The 23,915-nt window shown below is 41.5% G+C and overlaps 1 protein-coding gene and 1 long non-coding RNA gene across 2 annotated transcripts in view; one reads left to right on the top strand and one right to left on the bottom strand.

Annotated features, from left to right (window-relative positions):
• LOC134611259 (uncharacterized) overlaps positions 1–23,915 on the top strand; it is a 1,028,750-nt gene that overhangs the window by 366,436 nt on the left and 638,399 nt on the right. The window lies entirely within an intron of this gene.
• Positions 1–23,915, bottom strand: part of SPTLC1 (serine palmitoyltransferase long chain base subunit 1) — an 85,062-nt gene that overhangs the window by 33,249 nt on the left and 27,898 nt on the right. Inside the window, exons 6-10 of the mRNA XM_063454932.1 lie at positions 19,614–19,746; positions 13,722–13,851; positions 9,156–9,245; positions 3,667–3,774; positions 884–979 (exon numbers count right to left, since the gene is read on the bottom strand). Coding sequence (XP_063311002.1) covers positions 884–979; positions 3,667–3,774; positions 9,156–9,245; positions 13,722–13,851; positions 19,614–19,746 — 557 coding nt within the window. The remainder of the gene's footprint in view (positions 1–883; positions 980–3,666; positions 3,775–9,155; positions 9,246–13,721; positions 13,852–19,613; positions 19,747–23,915) is intronic.

The raw sequence follows: 23,915 nt of genomic DNA, 5'->3' as shown, positions 1-23,915 counted from the left end.
CAAGCTAGCCAAAGGAAAACCAGATAAGACAGTTGCAACCTTTTGAATATGTATGGAAGATTATTAATGGGGCAAGAGGTACATTTTCCTGAATATATGGGTTTTGTGAAAACATTTAAAGCTGTAGAGAGTGGGGATGGGTGACAGTGCAAGGTAAATCATTCTAAAGGATGGGTGCTGCATGGGAGACATCCTTGAGAGCGGTGTGGTGAGAAAGGAAGAGTAACTTATCATAGGCAAAAGAAAGCCTTTGGAAACAGGAGAAGAGATGGGAGGATTCATTTTTGGGGCTCAATAGGAATGGAAACACTGTTAGAAAAGGGGAGAAAAGTGAGAGAGAGTCAAGCCACAGGTCTAGAGAGGCAGAGGTTGCAATAATGCATAAGGAACATTACAAGTGTGTAAACACTTTGTATCTGGTTTTGGGTATGGGCAGATCTTGCTATTGAATGTAGGGAGGAGAGGTGAAAGAGAAAGTGTAGTCAAGTGTTGTCTGAGGTAGTAAGTTTGGGCAAGTGTGACATTGAGGAGATTTCAGAACATGGTAGGAAAAGTGAAGGTAGGATCTCTAACAGCTGCTTTGCAAATATTAAGGATTTAGCAGATTTTGGATAGAGCATGACAGAGTAACGGTGATAACCTTAACCTAAGAAAAAGAGATAGATTTGTGTAAAGTCACCATTCAGACAATACCGAAACCAAACAAATCCAATTAACTTGTTGGGAGAAGGTGTACAACTGGAAAATGGCAAGTGGCCAAAATCAGAAGGTTATTAATTTAAAAAACAAAAACCCCACAAACTTATTTTTTGCAATATACTGCAGACCTGTGGCTCAAATGAATTCCACATTATTTAATGACTATAATCACTGTTTAACATACCTGATGATCAATTACAAATGATCGGCCACAGCAAAATCCACCAATTGAAGCCAAGGCATTTTCCATATTGGCACTAATGAGATCAATATCATCAATCTGAAGCATAGGAAAGTAAACACAAATCATTATTCAGGTTGGTTTCAAAAGGTTAAGATCTCAGTAAAGAACAGTGAATTATAAATTGTATTTAAAATTTGAGTCAATAGTCAGTACATTTTGATTACAGATAAAAATCTTACTAGCCATTCTGCTCTCTGCATCAGACTGGTTCTGAACACTATTCGAGAGGGATCCAAATGTGTATATTACATTAGCTTCAGGACTCATTTATCAGTCGTAATACAAGTTCATTGACTCATTCTTTTGATGTATTATGATATATATTAAGAGGAATTCTGCAAAACACATACCCATTTTAGAGAGTAAACTAATGCTGCTAAAACAAACATTTAATTGTGGGAATGTTGTGTTGGTATACCGAATAGTTCGTTAGAATTACTTTAGTTTATCCACTATGCATAAACTTGATCTAGACCATAAAGTCAAAACTTTGATAAAATAAATGTTCGTTTTCCCCCAAAAAATATAGGAAACTTGAGATATGTATATCTACACATAATGGCAAATATTCTCCCCTTAATGAAGGAAACTGTTGATATCTGTTTTTGGTTATAGCATACACCTACACAAATTTTGCAGAAATCTTAACTTATTTTGAAACAGAATACCACTGATAGTTAAATAAGTTAATTTTTACCAATGGAATAGTTTGAATTAAGAAAATATTTTAAGAAATACCATTGTTTAGTTCAAATCCGTTATATGTAAGCTAACATTTTGTAAAGTCTTGTGTTTCAGGAGATAACTTCAGTTTTTTTTTTTTGTTTTGTTTTTTTAAGAAACAAAAAAAAATATTCAGGAACACAATCCTATTAGATTAAACAGTAAGAGTAGGAAATGCTGTAGAATAATACTGTGGATATTAGCAAGAGGCAAATACCAGGTAGACCGATTAAAAGTGACCCTTGGTATATAACTTAACAAGCAAGAATAGGCTTATAACCAGATCAAGAAATGTGAAGATGGGCTACACATTTAAATATTTTGTAGTGTGTCCAAGTCAGGCAGAGTACAGGCTTATACTAATAAAAAAAAAGCAAGATGGCAAGCATATTGGTCGACCAGGCATATCAAGTTCAACACACTGCTAAGATTCAACATAATATTGTAAGGAAACACGCTTAACTAAAAAGTATGCTGGAACATCTGATGCTGCAAGCTTTCCTTCATGTAGGTCAAAGATTGTGTGAACAAGAGGTGAAAGAAAAGGCAGGTAGATTAATTCTGACTACCACATATAGTACTCAGGCTAAAACTACATGCGTATACCACTGGGACTAACCACCATTTAAGGATAAGCAAAGTGAATCAACATGTGAAAGGCAATTAAAGATGTAAAAACTGGGCAAGGACGCAAGGCCTAGGCAGTAGGCTTTCACGTTATGGGGAGGAGAGAGAGTCACCCATTTTCTAAAGTCGGTAAACTTAGAGCGTAGACTGGCACTTTCCTTGAGGTGTCATCATGTTGGCTTCCGAGGTACAGTACCTCTCCAGCCCAAGGCTTAGGTGAGGGCGAACCGCATCCATCTACGGACTTGTGGTTTCACAGGAACCAAGTCCTTCACCAACTGGGGACCGCAACGGTTCCTGCTTTACTGTAGCCTCTTCCTGCTAGATGCCTTTCGCTGTTGTGGGCTGTGTCGCAGAGTCAAGCCACGGTAGGCCCTCGGCCCATGTGCACCAGTGCTTTGTGGAACGAGCAGTGGAGTAGGCTCATCTGGCTGTGGAGTAGAATCATCAGGCAGTGGAGCAGGATCACCGCCCAGCATAGGACCTCCTTTGTTTCGCCATTTGTTCCCCTGGTCAGGTTTGCGACTGAGAAGTAGTGCTGCCGCTGCTCTCTCCTCTATTTTTGCCCAAAAGCTATTCAAAATATCCTCTAGGTGTAGCAAGGAGCATTCTAAGTGGTGCTGCTGATTGCCTTGTTCCCACTCGAGGCCTTGCTCCTCTGGAACATCAGCAGCTGCCAGCTTGAGAAGCCAGACTGCTGTAAACTGGTGGTAGTAGCAGGTGTCTGAAGCTGTAACAGGGCAGGTCAGTGCAGTGGTGGAGACCGGGATAAATCAGCCGCTCCAAAGGGGGGGGGGGGGGGAGGAGGAGATTCACAGTACTCTATGGCTCCGATTAGAGTGAGAAAATCGTCCGCCTCGCCTCAGCTCAGGCGTGTGTAGGCCGGAACTTGCCGCTGCAATTCCCGGTAGCGAGAGGCTTTGGGTAAAGCCTAAATAGGATTGTTGGGGTGCCCCTCGGGTAGGAAGCATCTTGGCCAGCTAGTCCCAACACGGTAGCCTGGGATATCCTCAGGTAAACATCACAGATAGCAGGAGCTCATAAATGACAAGTCTTGCCAGCTAGAGAGTCAGGCTCCGCCCCAAGATAATGATTTTTAAGATGTAATGCATATACAATTTATTCACATATGTATTAACTGGAACTTGTCAAATCTGCCCTGTAGCCTGGAGCCTCCAGGTGTGAATTGCTGGGGTTAAGGGACAATACAAGATTAAAAAGCCATATAGTGGTCATCTAGCAATACTCACTCACTGTACCAGGGTAGGATATCTCCAGAGCTTAGAACCTTCAAATCTCCCAAGAAGACATACGTCTCAAAAAAAAGTTGTCTTAAAAAAACAAACAAAAAAACGTATGAAGTAATCACTCACGTTAATTCCAAAATGTTCCGTAACTCCCCTTCCATGTTCACCCAGAACACCAAATGAGAGGCTCTCTTCCAGGAATATTCTAACTTTGTACTTGTACTTCAATTGTACCTGTATATACATGAACAAATGCAAATAATGAGGGATGACAAATATATGTAATATATAAATCTAAGGTAGGTCCAATAAACAAAGGTTAAATACAGATATACAGTGCATAAAATATATATTTATGAATAGGTAATATATATATATATATATATATATATACGCACACACACACACACACATATACACACACACACATATACATGCATATATATATATATATATATATATATATATATATATTTTTTTTTTAATAGACCGGTAAGACTCCCTATACACACACATATTATTGCTTAGGTCTATTTTAAGTCACTGATTAGCACTCCATAAATAATCTCAAATACCCAGAGAATAAACGGGAAAAGTAGAAGTATCAAAGTATTTTCATCTCATCAATTATTAAAAAAAAAAAAAAAAAAAAAAAATACATCTTATACAAGGGACATAATATAACTTATGCTCTTAAATTTCCTGGATCTTGTAGGACAGATGATGAAAACAAAATCATTGCACATCCTTCCAAGAAAAGCACATTTGGAACATAGAGTCTAGGATCAGAAATATTAACCAATATATAGGGTCAGGGGAAGTGTATCAAGCTGGGAATGATATGTAGGGAGTAACCCCTAATAGAATAGCACAAAGTGATAGAAAATGAAAAAATTACATAGCCCAGAATATTATAAATTATTACATATGTAAATTAAAATGGCAAAATAAAAAATTAGTACATAAAAATGACGACTAGACTTAAAATAAACTATAACCCAAAAGCTATATATGAAATCCTACATTCTATTAGACCAGGGGTCCTCAAACTTTTTAAACAGGGGGCCAGTTCACGGTCCCTCAAACAAACACTGTTGGGGGCCGGACTATAAAAAATATGAACAAATTCCTATGCACACGGCACACACACGCATAAGGACAGACATACATACATACACACATAGATATATATACACATACACGCAGATACATACACACACACTGAAATACATACATACAGACATACCGATATAGCTAATTTTGCAGGAGGTGGCTGTGGCTGATGGGAGTCGGCGTTGCTCCCACTGCCTGGCACTCATTCCTCCCGCACAGAGGGAGCTGGGAGGAAGTGACCACCGGCCGTCACTTCCTCCCAGCACTACTTGCGGGCCCAGTCGCGCTATTGCACGGCCGCAGCGCTGACCGAGACCCTGAAGAAATAGGGACCATCGGGTGGCCCTGAGTTCTTGGGCCAGGTTCAGGACCCTGGCGGGCCGGATCTGGACATAGTTTGAGGACCCCGGTATTAGACATTAAATAACAGAATCGTTGCAAACGGACTTAGAAAAAGAGGACTATCACTATTGCTACATAGATATAGGGATATTACCTGATAACATGTGAAACACCCTGACTTGATACAAAAGCCTCCCTAGAACCAGGCAGACTAATATGTTGCTTTATAATTAACCTGTGACTGAATTTCCACACAGAGAGGGTCAAACTGAAAGTATGCTTCAATTGGCAAATAAATATTCCCAGGAGATAGAAACATAGATGGTTAGAGGTTACCCTGTTAAGTATATCCACTCCATTACATTAGTAAGGTTTAGCTAATGTCTCCATTGTTGGATATGGAATGCCCCCCTTAGTATACCTTCCCCATATTCTTCATCCTGTGTTAATATATACCTTGTCACAATTAGTTCTTTAGGCATACTCCTCCAATTCTCTAGACTACTAAATGAGATGACTAGCCTCTATATTTAGCGTATCAACCATACACCTAGTTAAGGGATAGTATTAGCTCACTATATGGGGCTCTGTATTTTTATGCCCCGATTCTAATGTGCCTATCCTTCCCTTTATTTCCCCACATGTTCTATTATTTTTAATATATAGGGATTTGTAAAGTTTCCATGTATACTTGTAAAAAAAGGTTGTTTATTATTTTTTGTTAGCCATTACCTTGAATAATTTATACTTGAGGCAATCTACGTGGGGTTGTGAAACACCCTGACGATACAAAAGCCTCCTTAGAACCAGGCAGACTAATATGTTGCTTTAGAATTAACCTGTGACTGAATTTCTACACAGAGAGGGTCAAACTGAAAGTATGCTTCAATTGGCAAATAAATATTCCCAGGAGATAGAAAAATATATGATTAGAGGTTACCCTGTTAATATGTGAAAGCTACTATTGCAAGTATTTCAACAGTATATCTAGACTAAAAAATAAAAATTAAGTAGCAATATATTAATAAATAATTTGAGACATAGCTAAGCTAAGGGTGTACTAGCTAAACTGTTTGCTGGCAAATATTTTCGTTAAACAGTGCAATGTAGCGACTGAGAAAAATCATGTATGGACAAATGTCCTGAGATCATGATTAAGTGACGGATGAGCTGTGGTATGCCCTATCTGTACTTTCTGCATACAATTATACAGGTTGGGCTGAATTTTGCTCTATTGCCTCCACCTTTGAGGGAGTAAATTTTGCTTCCTCCCTTGCAGGTCATACGCAAATGTATGTAGGCATGCTTTGCCTTCTGAATCCATGTCTCGGAAAGATGCAATTGGCCGTAAGCACACACCAAGCAGCGACTGACAGCTAGACCAGTGGAGAGTATCTTCATCTACCTTCAGTTGAAACCTACGCTACTGAGATTATTTTGAGGAAATGCACAAAGTTCAGCAAAAATCTATATTGTTGGATATGGAATGCACTTCTTAGTATATCTGGCCCACAGCTTCTATCCTGTGTAAATATATACCTGAAACAGTGACTGACAGCTAAACCAGTGGAACGTACTTTTACCCACCTTTAGTTGAAATCTATGCTTCTGTTTACTTTGAGGAACTGTATGGGGTGGACGTAGGGGACATAGAGTATTAAGTATATCCACTCCATTACATTCGTAAGGTTTAGCTAATGTCTCCATTGTTGTATATGGAACGCCCCCCTTAGTATACCTTCCCCATATTCTTCATCCTGTGTTCAATATACCTTGTCACAATTAGTTCTTTAGGCATACTCCTCCAATTCTCTAGACTACTAAATGAGATGACTAGCCTCTATATTTAGCGTATCAACCATTATTACCTCAGGGACCAGCTCTGATTACAGATCGGGTTTACTCCTTTTTTCTGTTTCAGAATCTTTTTCTTTGTTGTTATTAATAATTGCTACTTTGTTTAGTTTAGATATATCTGTTGAAATACTTGCAAAAGTAGCCTTCCCATATTAACAGGGTAAACTATAACCATCTACTTAACTATATCGCCTGGGAATATTTGCCAGTTGGAACAAACTTTTAGTTTGACCCTCTCTGTGTGGACATTCAGTCAGAGGGTTATTATTAAGTACTATATTGTTCTGATCGGTTCTAGGGAGGCTTTTGTATTGAGTCAGGGGGTTTCACATGTTATCAGGTAATATCCATTTATCTTTGTAGCAATAATGATACTTCTCTTTTCCCAAGCCCATTTGGACCGTTTCTATTATTATTAATAAGCATCTCATAGAATTGAAAAGTGCAAAAAAAAAAATAGTATAAAACCCAAGTTAAAATACAGTACAGGGCGCCACAGTCACAAAGTGCGAAGTAGACTTCTTCAGGAACTGGAAGAAGTCGTTAAAGATGAAACGCGTTTAGCAGAGTGAAACCCCCGAAAGGACATCAGCTGAGCGGTATTGAATAACTCCTGACACCTGTTCACCGTCTACATGCGGAGGAAGCCCTTCTGGTATCCAGAGGTATATATTTCAAACTGGCATTCCTGGGGACTTAGCCTAATTTAAGGCACCAAAGCGCTTTTGCACAAATTGATGGTTTTCAATTGTGCCAATATTTTTGTGAGTGTTCTATGTATTGGTTTTTATCCATTATTGTTAATTAAAGTTTGCACTATGATTTCTTAGGTTTTTCTTTGCCATGGGAGTTTTATCATTTTCTCATCAAAGTGGTAACAATATCTGCTAGGTGACTGTGGCTCCCTGTACTGTATTTTAACTTGGGTTTTACACAGTTGTTTGCACTTTTCTTTTGGAGGGATTTTAGAGAGTGTTCCCATTATCAGTGGCTTGCCTGCACATATTTGCACTTTTATATCTCACTTACCTGTCATTTGGTTCACTTTCATAGAATTTTGGCTTCCATATATAGTTTTTGGTCTCTTATGTAAAAGGCGAGTTTACTCACCTTTATTCCAGCGCTGCACAGGTCTTCCAGCGCTGGCTCCTCTGCCGATGATCTGCCTCCTTGGCTGAAATTATCAAAGTGACTCATGGAATTGGATTGGGTGAGATTTTTAATTCTGATGAGATCAGCTAAGGAGGTGGGGCAGGGCCAAATGCCGGCAGGACATAGCCAAATGTCGTTCTGGCCAATCAGCATCTCTTCATAAAGATGCATTGAATCAATGCATCTCTACGAGAAATGCTTATTGGCTCCATGCAGAGTGTGGAGATGCTGAATTTCTGTGTTGACTGCCACTGGAGGTGTCCCTATGCAGTAATGTAAACATGGTCTTTTCTCTGAAAAGGCATGTTTTCATTAAAATGCTTGCTGGGATTGAATTTATGCTAAGCTGTAGTTCTGGTGACTATACTGTCCCTTAAACCTTTTATAAATTACAAATATTTGGCATAACCTTTTCCCTACGAGTTATATATCATATATAGCTTTGGGTCCATAAATAACCCATAATAAGCACAACCTTTTTCCTACTAGTTATATATTGTGATATATATATATATATATATATATATATATATATATACACACACACACACACACACACATATATCAATTTTTCATTGTTCTAGCTTATTTTATTTTTTTTAGTTCACATAGAAAATTAATATTTTATAATATTCTGAGTTTGGTAATTGATTAATTTTCTAAAATTTTGTGGTATCAGAAATTGTATACACATTAGAAATTTTGTAAAATTGTCAGATAGGTACACCAAGTAACTGACTGTGTGCTTCTAGCAGAAATTAGTTTTGAAAGTTAAAAGGGTGAGCTGCTAATTCTTTAATTTCAAGAATTAAGACCATACGTAAAACACCTAGGAAACTGCTGTAACGGAGACAAAAAAATAAAATAAGCCATATCAATACTCAAATGGTTAATAGGCCAAAATTCAGCTGACCAAATTTTTGGTCAAAACAATTTAGTGTGTATCACAATCGTTTTAGAAGGTATCAAATATAAAGCTAGATTACTTGCAGCCGTAAGCAAGTGTTGCTGACCCAGACTGATGTGAGGCCAAATTTGGAGAGGAAAAAAAGTGATATGAAGAATATGTTTAAGACATACTACATAAAATATATCTGAAGTGCATTCATTAATATGAAAAGAATAAATGGCTGAATGCACAGAGTACTCACCAGTTCAGGGAGGGGGCAAATATCTCCAGTGTTCATATACAATCCTTCTGCAACTATAAATCTTCTCGTCACTCGAGCTTTCCTTGGATTCTTCCAGGAATAAAATAAATAAATAAAAATTACTTAATTTAGAATATGTTCTTACAGAATAAAAATTACACTGAAACTTGATAGTTTGAGACTCACTATAGGATTAAACTCAAATGAATGCGGTTTCCTAGTTACGTGCAATCAGACATTGCCATTAAGAATTGGAAAATAGACGGGTTCCAACATTATAAGGCAGTGTTTGAAAAGCTTGCCATACACGGTGTACTAAACACGGACTCCAATGTTTCACACTATTGTTTTTTCCCCCACTATTGTTTTTTCCCCCTTCACTCTTTCATGGTTGACTTTATGTAGGTGATCATGCATTTTATGTAGGTGATCATGCCTTAAACATACTGAAGACTTTCTAATGAAATATTATATTCAGGGTATCTATCATGCAACACTTTTATGCACAAAAAACACCTAACAAAAGCCAAGAAATAAAAGTGCTTCAATAGCCATACATCAACAAGTTTGCTACATTTATGTTGTCCAGGTTTTTTTTAATACATTACTCTCCTGGGTACTGGCCATAGGCGTGCGCACGGGGTGTGCCGGGGCACACCCTAATCCCTGCGGCACGGCTGTGGTGTGAGACCGGCAGGGGAGATCTCAGGATCTCCCCTGTCGGCTCATGCAGAGCCGGTGCTATCCGAGCCACCCCACCTACAGTGAGGGAGGCAGGAGATGACCCGGGGAGCTCTAGCCAGCAGCTCCGCCGGGTTCCTCTCGCGGGATTCTGAGCATTGCCGCGGCAACACTCAGATCTCGCGAGAGTGAACTCTAGCCCTGCAGGCTAGAGTTCACTCTCCACTGGACCACCAGGGATGGAAGCAGCAGCAGGATCCCCCCTCCTAGGCATAAGGTAGAAAGGGAGGGGGGATATTTACTAAACGGCCCCCACACAATACACACAATCACCCAAACATACAGCATCCCCCCTTATACAATAGGCTGCGCACGCCTATGGCACTGGCATTGTAGAAGAATGCCACAAATTACACAGGCCTATTACCAGTAAAATTTACAAGAACACGTTTGTGATCCAATTCTAATATGGTCTAATACATTGCCATCCTATTAAAATATGGTGTTCTCCCCTTGAGGGAGGAGATAAAATTCAAGAGGAACATGAACAATCAAGAATGTGAATAAATCCTTGTCACTCCTATGAGTTTCACATCTCTGTGAGCAATGAAGGGCCAAACAATATACCTAGCAGCATAATTGAGTTTACTAGAACTGTGAACATTAAATCCTCATGTTACATTTGTATGCAATTTGTTACACCACATTAAAGTGGCCTGAATCGAAAGAAGTTATTATTACTTCTCGTTTTATTGGCCTGTGGAGGTTCCAAAGCTATATTTTAGTTTTTTTGTGGAGTACTCAAATAATTATTCTCACATATTCCCCTTAGGTGATATTTCCATTTATCAATGACTTAGCAGCAGACCTCTTAGGAGATGACAAAGGTAAACTACTATTTAAAGAACTTTGTCATATCAAGACACTGTCTAGGACAGGGGTAGGCAACCTTCGGCTCTACAGATGTTTTGGACTACATCTCCCATAATGCTTTTACAGCCATATTGCTGGCAAAGCATCAAGGGAGATGTAGTCCACAACATCTGTAGAGCCGAAGGTTGCCTACCCCTGGTCTAGGAGAACAAATAACTCAATATGTTTAAAACCATTGCGGAGTTTGAGAGCTTGTCAACAAAACAGGTAGAGTAGCTAGTGCTATTTTTCTTTCAATATTATCCCAATTTAAAAATAGATGATTATATTACTGAAAGCACAGTTTCAAATTTTGCAAGATGAACTTACTACAAAATAAGACTCAAGATAAACTATAACAAAATATGACCTAAAAATGTAAAGGAACACTATAGTGACAAGAATACAAACGTGTATTCCTGTCACTATAGCTGTAATATAAGTATGTAGCTCCTGAGCCTCCCTGTCTCCAATGTAAAAGGTGAGTTTACTCACCTTTATTCCAGTGCCATGCAGGTCTGCTAGCGCTGGCTCCTCCCCCGATGATCTGCCTCCTTGGCTGAGATTATCAGAAGTGACTCAAGGGAATCGGATTGGCTGAGATTTTTAATTCTAATGATCTCAGCTAAGGAGGTGGGGCGGGGCCAAATGCCAGGGCGGCATCAATGCATCTCTACGAGAAATGCTTATCGGCTCCATGCAGAGTGTGGAGATGCTGAATGTCTGTGTTGAGTGACACGGCAGGTGTCCCTAGGCAGTAATGTAAACATTGTCTTTTCTCTGAAAAGGCAGTGTGTTCATTAAAATGCTTGCAGGGACTGAATATACTCACCAGAAAAACTACATTAGGCTGTAGTTGTTCTGGTGACTATACTGTCCCTTTAACCTTTTCTAGATTACAAATACTTGGCATTTTGCTAACTAGTATGGCATAGATCATATAAATTTTTTGTAATGCATTAAATAATTAAATGGGATACTTCTATTTGAATGCATTTTTCTTAGAGCAGGTATTTACATCAGGATCTTTTATTTTTTTTATATTCTTGATTTATACTCATCCTACCGGCATGAGTGAGCAAAAATAAACAGGTACACGTTTGCATAAGGTATACAAGTTTGAAACAACATAAATGTGAATGGCTGTGTTCGATGTACTGTGGTGGACTAGGCAGTGGGTTTTTGTTAATTATGTAGTGGCCTATTTGTAAGCCGGGTGGTCACTTTGTTTTCCAAGGGTATGAGGTGGGCTCTCTCTGTTGTCTGTTTCCCTATTAGCTATATACACTTAGAAGTTGCTGAGTTATTGCCGATACGAAGTGAAGAACATGAAGTAAAGAGTTACATATCATGTATTCTGCGTTTACACATGACCTATACTTAGAGTTGGGCAACGTGCATGAATGCAGTTGACTAGTGTGACTATCTTTAGGACATCATTGTTTTACAGATCTGGGTTTTGTCGACTTTGTAGGTTTATTTGCCTAGTGTGGAGTAGCCATGGTCATAACCAGCGGTATTGAATACCGTGAGTGCATAGCAGTGTGAAGGGTTTTCCTCCATTTTTCAGGGTGTCCCCAAATAGGTCGGTATAAAACGTGAGCGCCATATTCTCATATTTATTGCTGCCTTCTTCCTACCGTTGCTGAATCTGACCACCAGGTTTCTGGATGCTGACTCTGGAGCTTTTCAAGGCATCGTGATTCGGAATATCCCATTGAATGTAATGCTCTTGGCATGTTTAGGCGTTAGGAGAACCCCCATCAGCCTCCAAATTAAATGCGGGAGTTCCGCAGCTGGGATCTCCTCTGGGATACCTCTGATCTTGTGGGTTGTTTCGGTGTCTGGTGACCTCAATCATTGCAAAGCGGTGCTCAAAGGTTGCGTGGTGTGCCTTGAGAGTCTGCACTTTGTTGGAGTGGTAAGTTTCTGAGCTTGGTCTGCCATTGCCGTCTCCACTGTCCCCAATTGGCTCATCGAGCCAGTTAGATCAGCCCGAAGTGAGGCCATGTCAGCCAGTAAGGGGAGCATGAGGTTATGTAACAGCTCCTTCAGAGTGGCATTTGACAATGGATTTGAGTCGGCATTCTGTGGGGCTGTCTGGGGTCATGGAAGGGAAGGTAGGCTGGCGGCTCCCATCCCCAGCATTGACTTCTTCGAGGAGTCAGAGAACCCGTCTATGTCGGTGGCCATCTTGGACCTGCATGCTCCATGTGCTTGCCTAAGGAGATCTTCGATATTCATGCCTGATCTGGGTTTGTCGGGCTTCTGTTTTTTTCGTCTTGCATCCCATTTATGAGGCGGTGAAAACAGCTTGGAGCTGCCAAAATACAGCGGTAAGATACGGAGCTTGGCTGACATGCATCTGTCTCATTCAGCAGGTTGGTCCCCCGAACACCCCCCAAAGATCTTTTATTTTAAATTTCAAAGCTTCAAACAGAATGCATCTGACAGAGCGCAACAAACCCAGTAAAACCAGGGGTAGAAGCACAACATGTATACAATCTAACACACAGTACAGCCACAAGGACAAGAGGCACCATACATATATGGAAAGCTCACTCACTATAGATCCTTTGGGAAAATAAATAAGCTAGGTTAGGATGGCAGGGAATAAAGGAACAAAAGAATACATTTAAAAAATAATTATATACATCCCGATGGCATTTTCAAAAAAAAAAAAAAATGATGCCCCCATGACACTACTGGCAGTGGAGTTGTATTCGGAGTGTTTAACAACAAAACACTGCACATAAAGACTCCAAGCACTATAACCAACCACTTGGAATAACTCTTTATGTGCGACAAGCTTTCCCCAATTTGTGAGAACTAGGGGGAAACAAAAAACAAGCATGGAGTACAGTAAATTCACCCAGAACTATAATCCAATTGAACTCCAAACAGATTTAGATGAGTGAACCTCAACGTGAAAATGGGCTAAAATGATACTTGCAGCAATCGACCAGTATTCACCTTTTGATCCTCAAGTTCCTGTTCCTTTAGCAGTCTTTCCAAGTCCTGCATATCATTATGCCTGAAATACTTGATGTTACTTCGAGAGGCTTGCAATCCTTTCTGAATGGCAAAGCAGGCAGATTCATCTCTGTGAGGATGAAAGAAACATAAAAAAAAAAAAAGTTAACATTTGCACTGACTGAACCATTTAAAATTGATACAAGACCTTAAGCTGAAGCACAGTTGTTTTAAACAGCTTTTGTAAAATGAAGCTGTTTTGGTGCATATATCATGCCTCTGTATTTTCACTGCTCAGCTGTCTGCCGTCTAGGAATTAAATCGCTTCATGCAGCCCTAGCCGCACCTCCCCCGGTTGATTCCCACAGTCTCCCTAGACACTTCCTGAAAGAAAGAGTCTAAATTGTTTAGCTTCTCTAATTGCACATAATGTGTCATCTCATCTCTGCCAATTGCCTGCAAAATCCTCCTTAGTATGACTAAAGTTCAACTAACAGAGCAGGAAATAAGACCTTCCAAAGTAAACACACTGTGCTGTATGATACGACTAAAATTACATATTTATGATGGGGTTTGTGCAAGTTACAGTAAGGGTAGGTGGGACTAGGGCTGCATAAACAAAAGTGACTTATCTCCTAAATGGCAGAGAATTAAATAGTGAGACTACAAGGACAAGATCTATATACCGAAACTGCTTCATTAAGCTTAAGTGTTTTAGGTGCTTAGATGATCACTTTACTCATACACTAAACTATTAATTTAACTATTTGTGTAAACATTTGTTTCCATGAAAATAGCAAACACAAAATTTAAATTAAAGGGATACTCTAATCACCAGATTTACCACATCTTAATGTAGTTTTCCTGGTGAGTATATTCAGTCCTAGAGGGCACTTTAATGAAAACACTGCCTTTTTAGAAAAAAAGACACGGTTTACATTACTGCCTAGGAAAAAGGCAGTGTTTACATTCAGAGAAAAAGCATTGTTTACATTGCAGGCTTGGAACACCTCCTGTGGCCACTCTTCAGTCAGCGCTGGGTCAGTGCTGCACTGAACATTCCCTATAGAGATGTATTGATTAAATGCATCTCTACGAGAAGATTCTGATTGGCTAGGGCAATTGGCTCCACCCCCTGCCTCCTTGGCTGAGGTCATCAAAATTCACAATCTCAGCCAATCCAATGCTTTCCTATGGAAAAGCATTGTGATTGGCTGAGCTAGACAATTCTGTGTCAAGGAAGCGAATTGTGAGTAGGGCCAGATGCGAGGAGCCCCTAACAGCGCTGGAAAAAAATGGAGTAAATCATCTTTCTAATCCCGGGTAAGGGTGGTTTTAGAAAGATGGTGTCCGGAATACACGTTAGGGTTCCTGAAACCATAGTGACCATTTAATACTGTAACGGATCGCCTGGCACCCCGATTCCGTTGATGGCTGCTCCTAGCGCTTCCTGAGGCCTCCAAGCACTGCAGCAGACACCATAACCACCGTAGACTCCTCCAGATAGCAAAACAGGAACCAGCGCTTACAAGAACTTAGCAGTGAGTTAGCAAGGGAATATGACAAGCATAGCAATCCCTTGTAGCATTCCACCAATAAGAGACGACACTCTAAATTGAGGGTAAAGTAGAACTCAGGTTTAATTACACACACTCTGCTTTTATGCAATTCTCCCCTGCAAGGGAGACGCCCACATACAATTATCCATTATCCAATCACACAATGGTTACATCCCACAGATTCCCTCACCTTAGCCTGAGAGGTAACCCAATTATAACGTACAATTTAAACATACATTTTACCCAACTTTCATAACTATAAAACCATACATCCAATATTAATAACAGTTACATATTATTAATCAGCACATTCCAAATACAGACATACCCAAAAATCATACAAATCTGTTCAGCCATTCGGGAGATAGATATAAGTCACTTTTGACCGACCGCAGGCACATTTTCATGCCCAAAACAGTTCCACAGATTCAGGCTGTGCGGTCGGTCTATTTCTGCCCTGAAAAAAAAACAAAGTCCCATCCGAAGGCGGCGTTCGACTTCTGTTGAAGTGTCGAAGTGAAACCGGGGTTGTGTTTCCGTGGTGTTATATTGTCTACCAGAGGTCTATTTTACGCCCAGAAATGACAAAGTCCCGTTCGAACGTGTGTTCGAATCTTCGAACGGGACTTCGTCTCCAGCTGCAGTGTCGAAGGGTAGGGGAAAGTACAGCTCACCACGTTCGACTGGATTAAAATGGCAGCCGAAACGTGTTCGACTGTAATGGCGGCCACTTTGACGACTTCGGCACTTCGACTGCATCCGAAGTGCCAGTTTAAAAGTTGTAATACTGCTCCACAGTATTTAAAGGGCCAGGAACAGCATATAAACATCCATTGTGCCCAAATACCCTTCTTACAGGGTTAATACACCCCAGGGCCATAGTGCAGGGCAGGAGGCTAGCAACCAGGCTTCTCTAGTTCACAGTGGCGAGGTTGGTTCCGCCACAAATACCTGCCCAGTAGTAAAATGGCATGCATAAAAAAATGAGAGGTGAAGTGGGGTTTAAAATTGCAAGTACATTTTAACATGTGTTTTTACTAAAGAACCAATGGTTAACAATACAAAATACATATATATTATTTTTGAAAGAAGTATCAATTCCTGTAAATCCCTTCCAGAAGCAGGTCCTCTATTTGCTCATGTACACAAATGCTCCAAGAATTTCATGGTTTAGACTCCTGATCCCAAAGCAGTTAAGCTTGTAATGCAGGACAACGGTTTTGAGCATATGTTTATATGAACATAATATTTTTTCACAGTATGTTCTTCAGCTTTGGCGTCTCCCATCATAACAATAGTGGGGTAGTCAGAGGTATGAATTTTCTGACTGGTGTGTTATTCATAACAGCATATTTAACTTCCTAAACATCTGACTGATGTCAAAACCAAAATATCCTATTTCACATAGTCTTTATTTTGCTTCACAAAGTATTTGATGGACAAATGCATTTTATATTTGCTTCTTGGTCCTGCAAAAAAAAATTAAAAATGCTAAATTGAAAGCTGAAAATGTGGGGCAAAGAAAGCCCAGAATCACAGTCACTGAATAATATGTGCAGGTACAGAGCAATAAAGATTGAAAAGTATTGAGCCAAGTGTTTGTCACTGAAATGTAAATCCAATGTGCCCTGCCCAATTATACAATAGTTTTTATACAAGAGATATACTGAGACAAAGTAGAGACTACTTTGTCTCTGCATATTTTATATGCCCGACACTTCTAGACACAGGGTAGAGCTACCACTGTCTAGAAATGTCAGTCCCCCCAGGTGTCACCAGTGACAGCTGCAGGGAATTGGCTGTCTATGGATCCTCCATCGACCTCAATGCTGTACTCTTACTCATGCTGAAGAGGACCCACCAGAAGATGGCGACTCCCACGAGCGACAGGTTCAGGTAAGTAAAATTCCCCTTTACCTGCCCCCTAGGAGCAAAGTCACCGTCGAGGGTCTTTGCGAATTCAGCATAGTACCCAGACAGTGACACTAACTACACTTGTCATGCTGTTCAATCAGTTTATTACAAAACGTTCTGTACTTTGAAAAGTTGGCCAGGCTGGCCAAGCATAATGGGAGCCGTCATCCAAAAGCATATTCAGGAGGGGATTTTTTTTTGATATTGTGAAATGTATTGCAGTGAAGCTCTATAATACACTCTCACACACTGAAGATTACTGTGAGATTTATAGCCATGGAGATTAGTAATACACTCACACATTCTGCACATCAGTGTGAGGTTTATTTTGTGGAGCTCTATAATACATTCACACACCCTGCATATTGCTGTGTGTCTTAGCTCTGTAATATATTCACACACTGCACATTGCTATGAGTTGTATTTCTGTTGAGAATCATAATTAATTCAGAGACCACACAATGCTGCATGTATCAGTTATTTTCAAGCCAGGGTATCAGACCATTGCCCTGGCAGAGCTGTCCTGTAAACCTGAAGTGGAAGTTTCTCATCCAATCCTAATAACCAGCATCCAGTGTTAGGGCCTGGTTTGAGAACTACAATATTTTTGCAACATATGGAATTGTTGCATCTGGTCAGGTCCCACTCTTGATATATTGTAGTGCACGCTTACACAGAAAAGATTACCTTTGCAGAACCTTGTTTCTCTTGAATGGAACACTATATTTTTAGGAATAGAAACTTATTCCTAACGCTAATGTCCAGTAGATGTTTAGATGTTCTGTCCCCTTGTAGAGCTTGAGGAAGTTAGATTTGCTTTAATTTTCATTCCTTGCTGTTCTCTCCAAGTCTGCCCCCCTATCTGGTGGCCCAACCTACAGTGCAGAAGGGGATAAAAACCCATTCTGACACTTACCCGAGTAAGTACTCCACCTCTGCTCCTCCCCCACCAACGTCAGCCAGCGGAGGAGACCTAATGTGCATGCCCCGCGATTGCCACGCTCACATTAAGGATTTCCCCATAGGAGAGCACATATAGTGCTTTCCTATGGGGTTTGGGGTGACGCTAGACGGCGCAGTGCATTGCGTGAGGATGTACAGCGTCAGTTAGGCAACCAAAGTCACCTAATGACTGGGAAGTCCCTCTAGTGGCTCTCTGGTAGACAGCCACTAGAGGCTGAGTTAATTGTAGCAGGTAATTATTGCAGTTTCTTAAAAACAGCAATAATTACCTTTGCAGTGTTAAGTGACCTGGGACACTGCGCTGAAAATTCCTGCCCACACTGCCAAGTCTCATGATTTCCAATGACTGCAGAACCTAAAACAAACACAATCCCCCCTCCCCCAACTTTTTTTAAAAATTAGTTTTGTTTAAGTCACAAAAGTGACTAAAAAGTACACTAAAAGGCAAAACAGAAACAACTGTGGAGGAAAAAGCTTGCTTTATATTTTTCCTTTAACGAGTGTATTCCACAACAGGTAAAACTAATGCAAACTAATATATTGATAAGACTTGGATAGTATCTACAATTGTGTAATTTAGTCTATAATAAGAAATTAAAAAAAAACATCATATATGTGCTTTTTCAGACATCCTTACTGGTTAAGGTCCTCCCAAGGAATTAACGTAAAAAAACATAATACATTGCAACATATAAAACGCTTGTTGTTGTTTTTTTACACTTTATAAACCAACTAGTATATATCCACTGACCCTTAGATTAAATTTCTCCAGATCTGTAGCTAATATTTTCCTGATAGCTTCTTCTTTGTTGCCATGTGATTATATTAGCTAGAATTATGAAAGTTTACAGACACGATCCTCAGGATAACTCCATAAGATACAAGAGATACATATTTATTCCCGCAGGAATTGTCATTTCACGTATAAATTAGATATACAAGCTTCTTACAGGAACTTGGAAAACTGCAATTTCTACTGCTGAGAACCAGTACATTAAAGGAACACTATAGGATCAGGAACACAAACGTGTATTTCTGACCCAATAGTGTTAAAACCACCATTTATCCCCCATGCCTCACACACCTCCTTTGCCATCCTCAAATATAGTAAAAATATATGAGTGTCTCCATGCTGCACACTGTGTAGCACTGACCCAGGAAGCACTTCTAGTGGCCATTTTGAGTGGCTGCCACTAGAGATGCCGATAGGCAGCAATGTAAACACTGCCTTTTCTCTAAAAAGGCAGTGTTTACATTAAAAAGCCTGCAGGGACAGGCAAAAGACACCAGAACAACTACAATAAGCTGTAGTTGTTCTGGTGACTATAGCGTCCCTTTAACAATGTACAACACTACTGATGACAATTTGTTCTTGCATTAATTTTTCACATGTGCACAATATGCAATAAGAACACAAGACAGCAAAGCACCAGCCTAGCTTAGGCAAGAGACTCACACAAATAAAATGTCCCCTCTTTTCGAGTATGCTGGTATAGCACTTGCAATGGTGGCAAACCCATAGGAATAAATAATTGCTTCTTCTGTCCTCATAAACTTGGCCAATCTGTCCTCCAGCTCCAAATGCACATCTACATGAAATTTAGAAGGAAAAAGAAAAACAAAAAACAAAACGTTAAAAGAGAGAGAGAGAGAGAGAGAGAGAGGGAAAAAAATAAAATCTAACGGAATAATCAAAGTACAGAATAAGATGACTTGACACGTGTTTCCCCCCCAATCCGGTCACACTAATTCTCCATCACTCTCACACTTGCCCCCTTTCACACTGCCATACTCAACCAAGACATTAACCCTTCCAATTCTGTCACACTCACCCAGTGTGGCGTGAATGAGACACATTGAGGGGCTGAAGGGTTGAGATGTGGAAGGAGGGCGGAAAGGGTGCAATTTTCGCACCGGGGCCCACGTGGATTTTGGTTACGTCTCTGCTATCAAGCACAGCAGAACATGGCTAATGTATCCTGAGAAGCATTGGATTGACAGATCACAGTGATTGCCATTCGTTCAGACCAAGATTTGATGATCTCACAGTGGATGGATCAGACTTCGGAGAAGAGAGTACAGGTAAGTTATAAGTTTGTTTGTTTTCTTTTGTTAAACATGTTCCTGAAAAAGTAAAAAAGGTATACATAAACAAAGCAACACCCACCAGTATATAAGTACATTTAATATTCCAAATAGGGGGAATGACTACCGGCTGAACAAGACGGCCGCATAATCTTTTACTCCGCCATCGGGGTTCCTCAAAGCAACACGATCAGGCAATCACAACCTGGAAAACACTCATCTCGCTATGTCTCACCCCCAGGGCAAAAAGCAACAAGCCAAGTCAAGCCCAAAAAAATCAGCAAGCACTCAGCCAAGATGGGAACGGAGGCTCGAGAGCACACAGCCCTAAACATGAAGTTGCGAATGTGGAGGAAAATATTACCAAACCATTTTTTATGGAACAACTAGCAGCTATGCCCACCAAGCTGATAAACATATGGACAGAAACTGCGCAAGGCTTAAAGGGACACTATAGTCACCTGAACAACTTCAGCTTAATGAGGTTGTTTAGGTGAGTGCTACAGCTACCCGGAGCCTTTTTCTTGTAAGCACTGTATTTTCTGAGAAAATGCAGTGTTTACATTGGAAGCTTGGAACACCTCTTGTTGCAGTCAATCAGACGGCCACCAGAGGGACTTCCGAGTTCAGAGGCCCTAAAAAGGCCTCTCGTCCGATGCATTCTGGGTGAATGCATCAGACGGGCTATCAGCACACAAAGCACTGTGAACGCGCTTTGTGTGCTGACAGCCTGTCAGCACTGCTGTGGGCGTGGCTTCAGCTGACAGCTGAAGCCCGAACCCACAGGGATGCTGTCTGGCCACAATAGTGGTTGAAGGGGGGGGGGGGGGGGACCTACTCTCCTCCCCCCCCCCCGGCCCCCACCCCTGAGCGGTGAGTGGGGGCCCTAAAAATAAGGGTGGCACATACTGCCCCCCCGGCCCCCACCCCTGTGCGGCGGGTGGGAGCACTAAAATTATCAATAAGGGGGGACCTATTGTCCCCCCCCGGCCCCCACCCCTGTGCGGTGGGTGGGGGCCTTAAAATAAAAAATAAGGGGGGGACATACTGCCCCCCCCCGGCCCCCACCCCTGTGCGGCGGGTGGGGGCCCTAAAATTATCAATAAGGGGGGACCTATTGCCCCCCCCCGGCCCCCACCCCTGTGCAGCGGGTGGGGGCCTTAAAATAAAAAATAAGGGGGGGACATACTGCCCCCCCCGGCCCCCACCCCTGTGCGGCGGGTGGGGGCCCTAAAATTCACAATAAGGGGGGGGGGCCTACTGCCCCCCCCCGGCCCCCACCCCTGAGCGGTGGGTGGGGGCCCTAAAATTCACAATAGGGGGGGGACCTACTGCCCCCCCCCCTGAGCGGTGGGTGGGGGCCCTAAATACAAAGGGGGTGGGGACCCTAGTTAACCCTCTCTCTCCCCCCCCCCCCCCCCCCCCCCAAAAAAAAAAAAAACTTATCTCCCTACCTACCCCCCTCACCCTAAAAATAATGAGGGGGGACCCTTTAACTAAAAACCTGTAAAGAAAAAAAAAATAAGATAAAAACAACTTACCATTCGATGTTTTCTTTCTTCTAAAATCTTCTTTCTTCAGCCCCAAAAAAGGCCAAATAAAAATCCAAAATAACCGACGCAGTAGGTCCCCCCCCACATTGATAATTTTAGGGCCCCCACCCGCCGCACAGGGCGGGTGGGGGCCCTAAATTATATTGATAATTATTATTGATAATTTTAGAAAGCGAGCTGAGCTGTCAGTCAGACAGCTCAGCTCGCAAACGCGCATTCCGCGCACATGCGCGGTAAAGCGCTCAGGTTCTTCATAGGGCGGCATTCAATGCCGCTCTATGAAGAACGCGATTGGTGCAGCGCGAAGCCGTCCCATTGGGCCCCGCGATTTCGTCATTTTGACGAAAAAGGGGGCGCGGCCTAGCGGGGAGCTTGGCGCTGGAACGGAGGTAAGTTTTTAATATAAAAACACCGATTTTTTTTTTTTAATGAATGAAAGTTCATATAAAAGCAAGAAGGAAGGCTGGGGGACCTGTCTTTCTTGCTTTTATATGGTGACTATAGAGTCCCTTTAAAGAAAGACATGGAAGAATTGGGGGCACGTGCCTCGCATATGGAGGAGAAGATGGAGGAATACTCTGAGGCCCACAACAGCCTAGCAGACCATGTACAAGCTATGGAAGAAAAAGCACAACAACTAGAAAATAATACTATATACCTCGAAGATGGAGCTCGTAGGTACAATCTCCATCTTTGGGGAGTTCCAGAGGCGGTTACAAACACAGACCTACCGGCTTTTCTCCAGGAATACTTTCACACCCTAGCACCTGACATAACGACCAACATGCTTCTCTTAGATAGAGCGCACAGAGTGCCCAAACCTCGCCATCTCCCACAATCAGTACCACAGGACGTGATCTTATGTGCCCACTACCATCATGTGAAGGAAGTCTAACAGACACAGCAGAACGCTAAAGGACTTAACCCAGAAGTTAACTGAAGGTAAAGGACTCAACCTGAAGAAGCAAGCACTCTCCTCAGCTTACATGCTCAAAGTTTATGTAGAAAAGTAAAAAAAAAAAAAATATATATATAATTATATACCGTATTTATCGGCGTACACGCACCTCATTTTCAGAAGGAAATTCCAGGAAATTTCCACCCCTCCCATAGTGTTCCCCCCCCCCCCCTTTCCATAGTAATCTCCCCCCCCCTCCCATAGTGTCCCCCCTTTCCATAGTAATCTCCCCCCCACTCCCATAGTATTCTCCCCTTTCCATAGTAATCTCCCCCCCACTCCCATAGTATTCTCCCCTTTCCATAGTAATCTCCCCCCCACTCCCATAGTATTCTCCCCCCCATAGTATTCTCCACCCCCTCCCATAGTATTCTCCACCCCCTCCCATAGTATTCTCCACCCCCTCCCATAGTATTCTCCACCCCTTCCCATAGTATTCTCCACCCCTTCCCATAGTATTCTCCACCCCTTCCCATAGTATTCTTCCCCCCCTCCCATAGTGTCCCCCCCTTTCCATAGTATTCTTCCCCCCCTCAGTATTCTCCACCCCCCATAGTGTGTGTCCCCCCCTCCCATTGTGCCCCCTCCCATAGTGTCCCCTAGTGCACTTTCCCATATTTACTTACCTGTCTTGAAGCGTGGGCCGGCTTCACAGCGCACACCGCGGAACTGGAACTTAAATTTCAGGTTCCGGTTTCCGGCGGGACTGAAAGGAAGTGTGCACACACAATAGTGTGCACACTTCCTTTCAGTCCCGCCGGAAACCGGAACCTGAAATTTAAGTTCCAGTTCCGCGGTGCGCGCTGTGAAGCCGGCCCACGCGTCAAGACAGGTAAGTAAATGTGGGATATCGGCGTATAACACGCACCCATGATTTTCTCCCTATTTTCAGGGAGAAAAAGTGCGTGTTATATGCCGATAATTACGGTGTGTATATATATATATATATATATATATATATATATATATATATACACACATATATACATATATACACACACACACACACACACACACCTTATATAGGAACGCAAGATGTAGAATGTATGCTAACCATTCAAGTGGAGACTGACAAAATGGGTAAAATTGCACGTCAATTTAATGTCTGTACACTCAAGCGTAGGCAATCAGGGATATATGGGGACACAAACTCTGGGCGACA

Source organism: Pelobates fuscus, chromosome 5, assembly GCF_036172605.1.
Source record: "Pelobates fuscus isolate aPelFus1 chromosome 5, aPelFus1.pri, whole genome shotgun sequence".
NCBI lineage: Eukaryota > Metazoa > Chordata > Amphibia > Anura > Pelobatidae > Pelobates > Pelobates fuscus.
The sequence above is the reverse complement of the archived record's forward strand: the minus strand, read 5'-3'. Positions and strand labels throughout refer to the sequence as shown.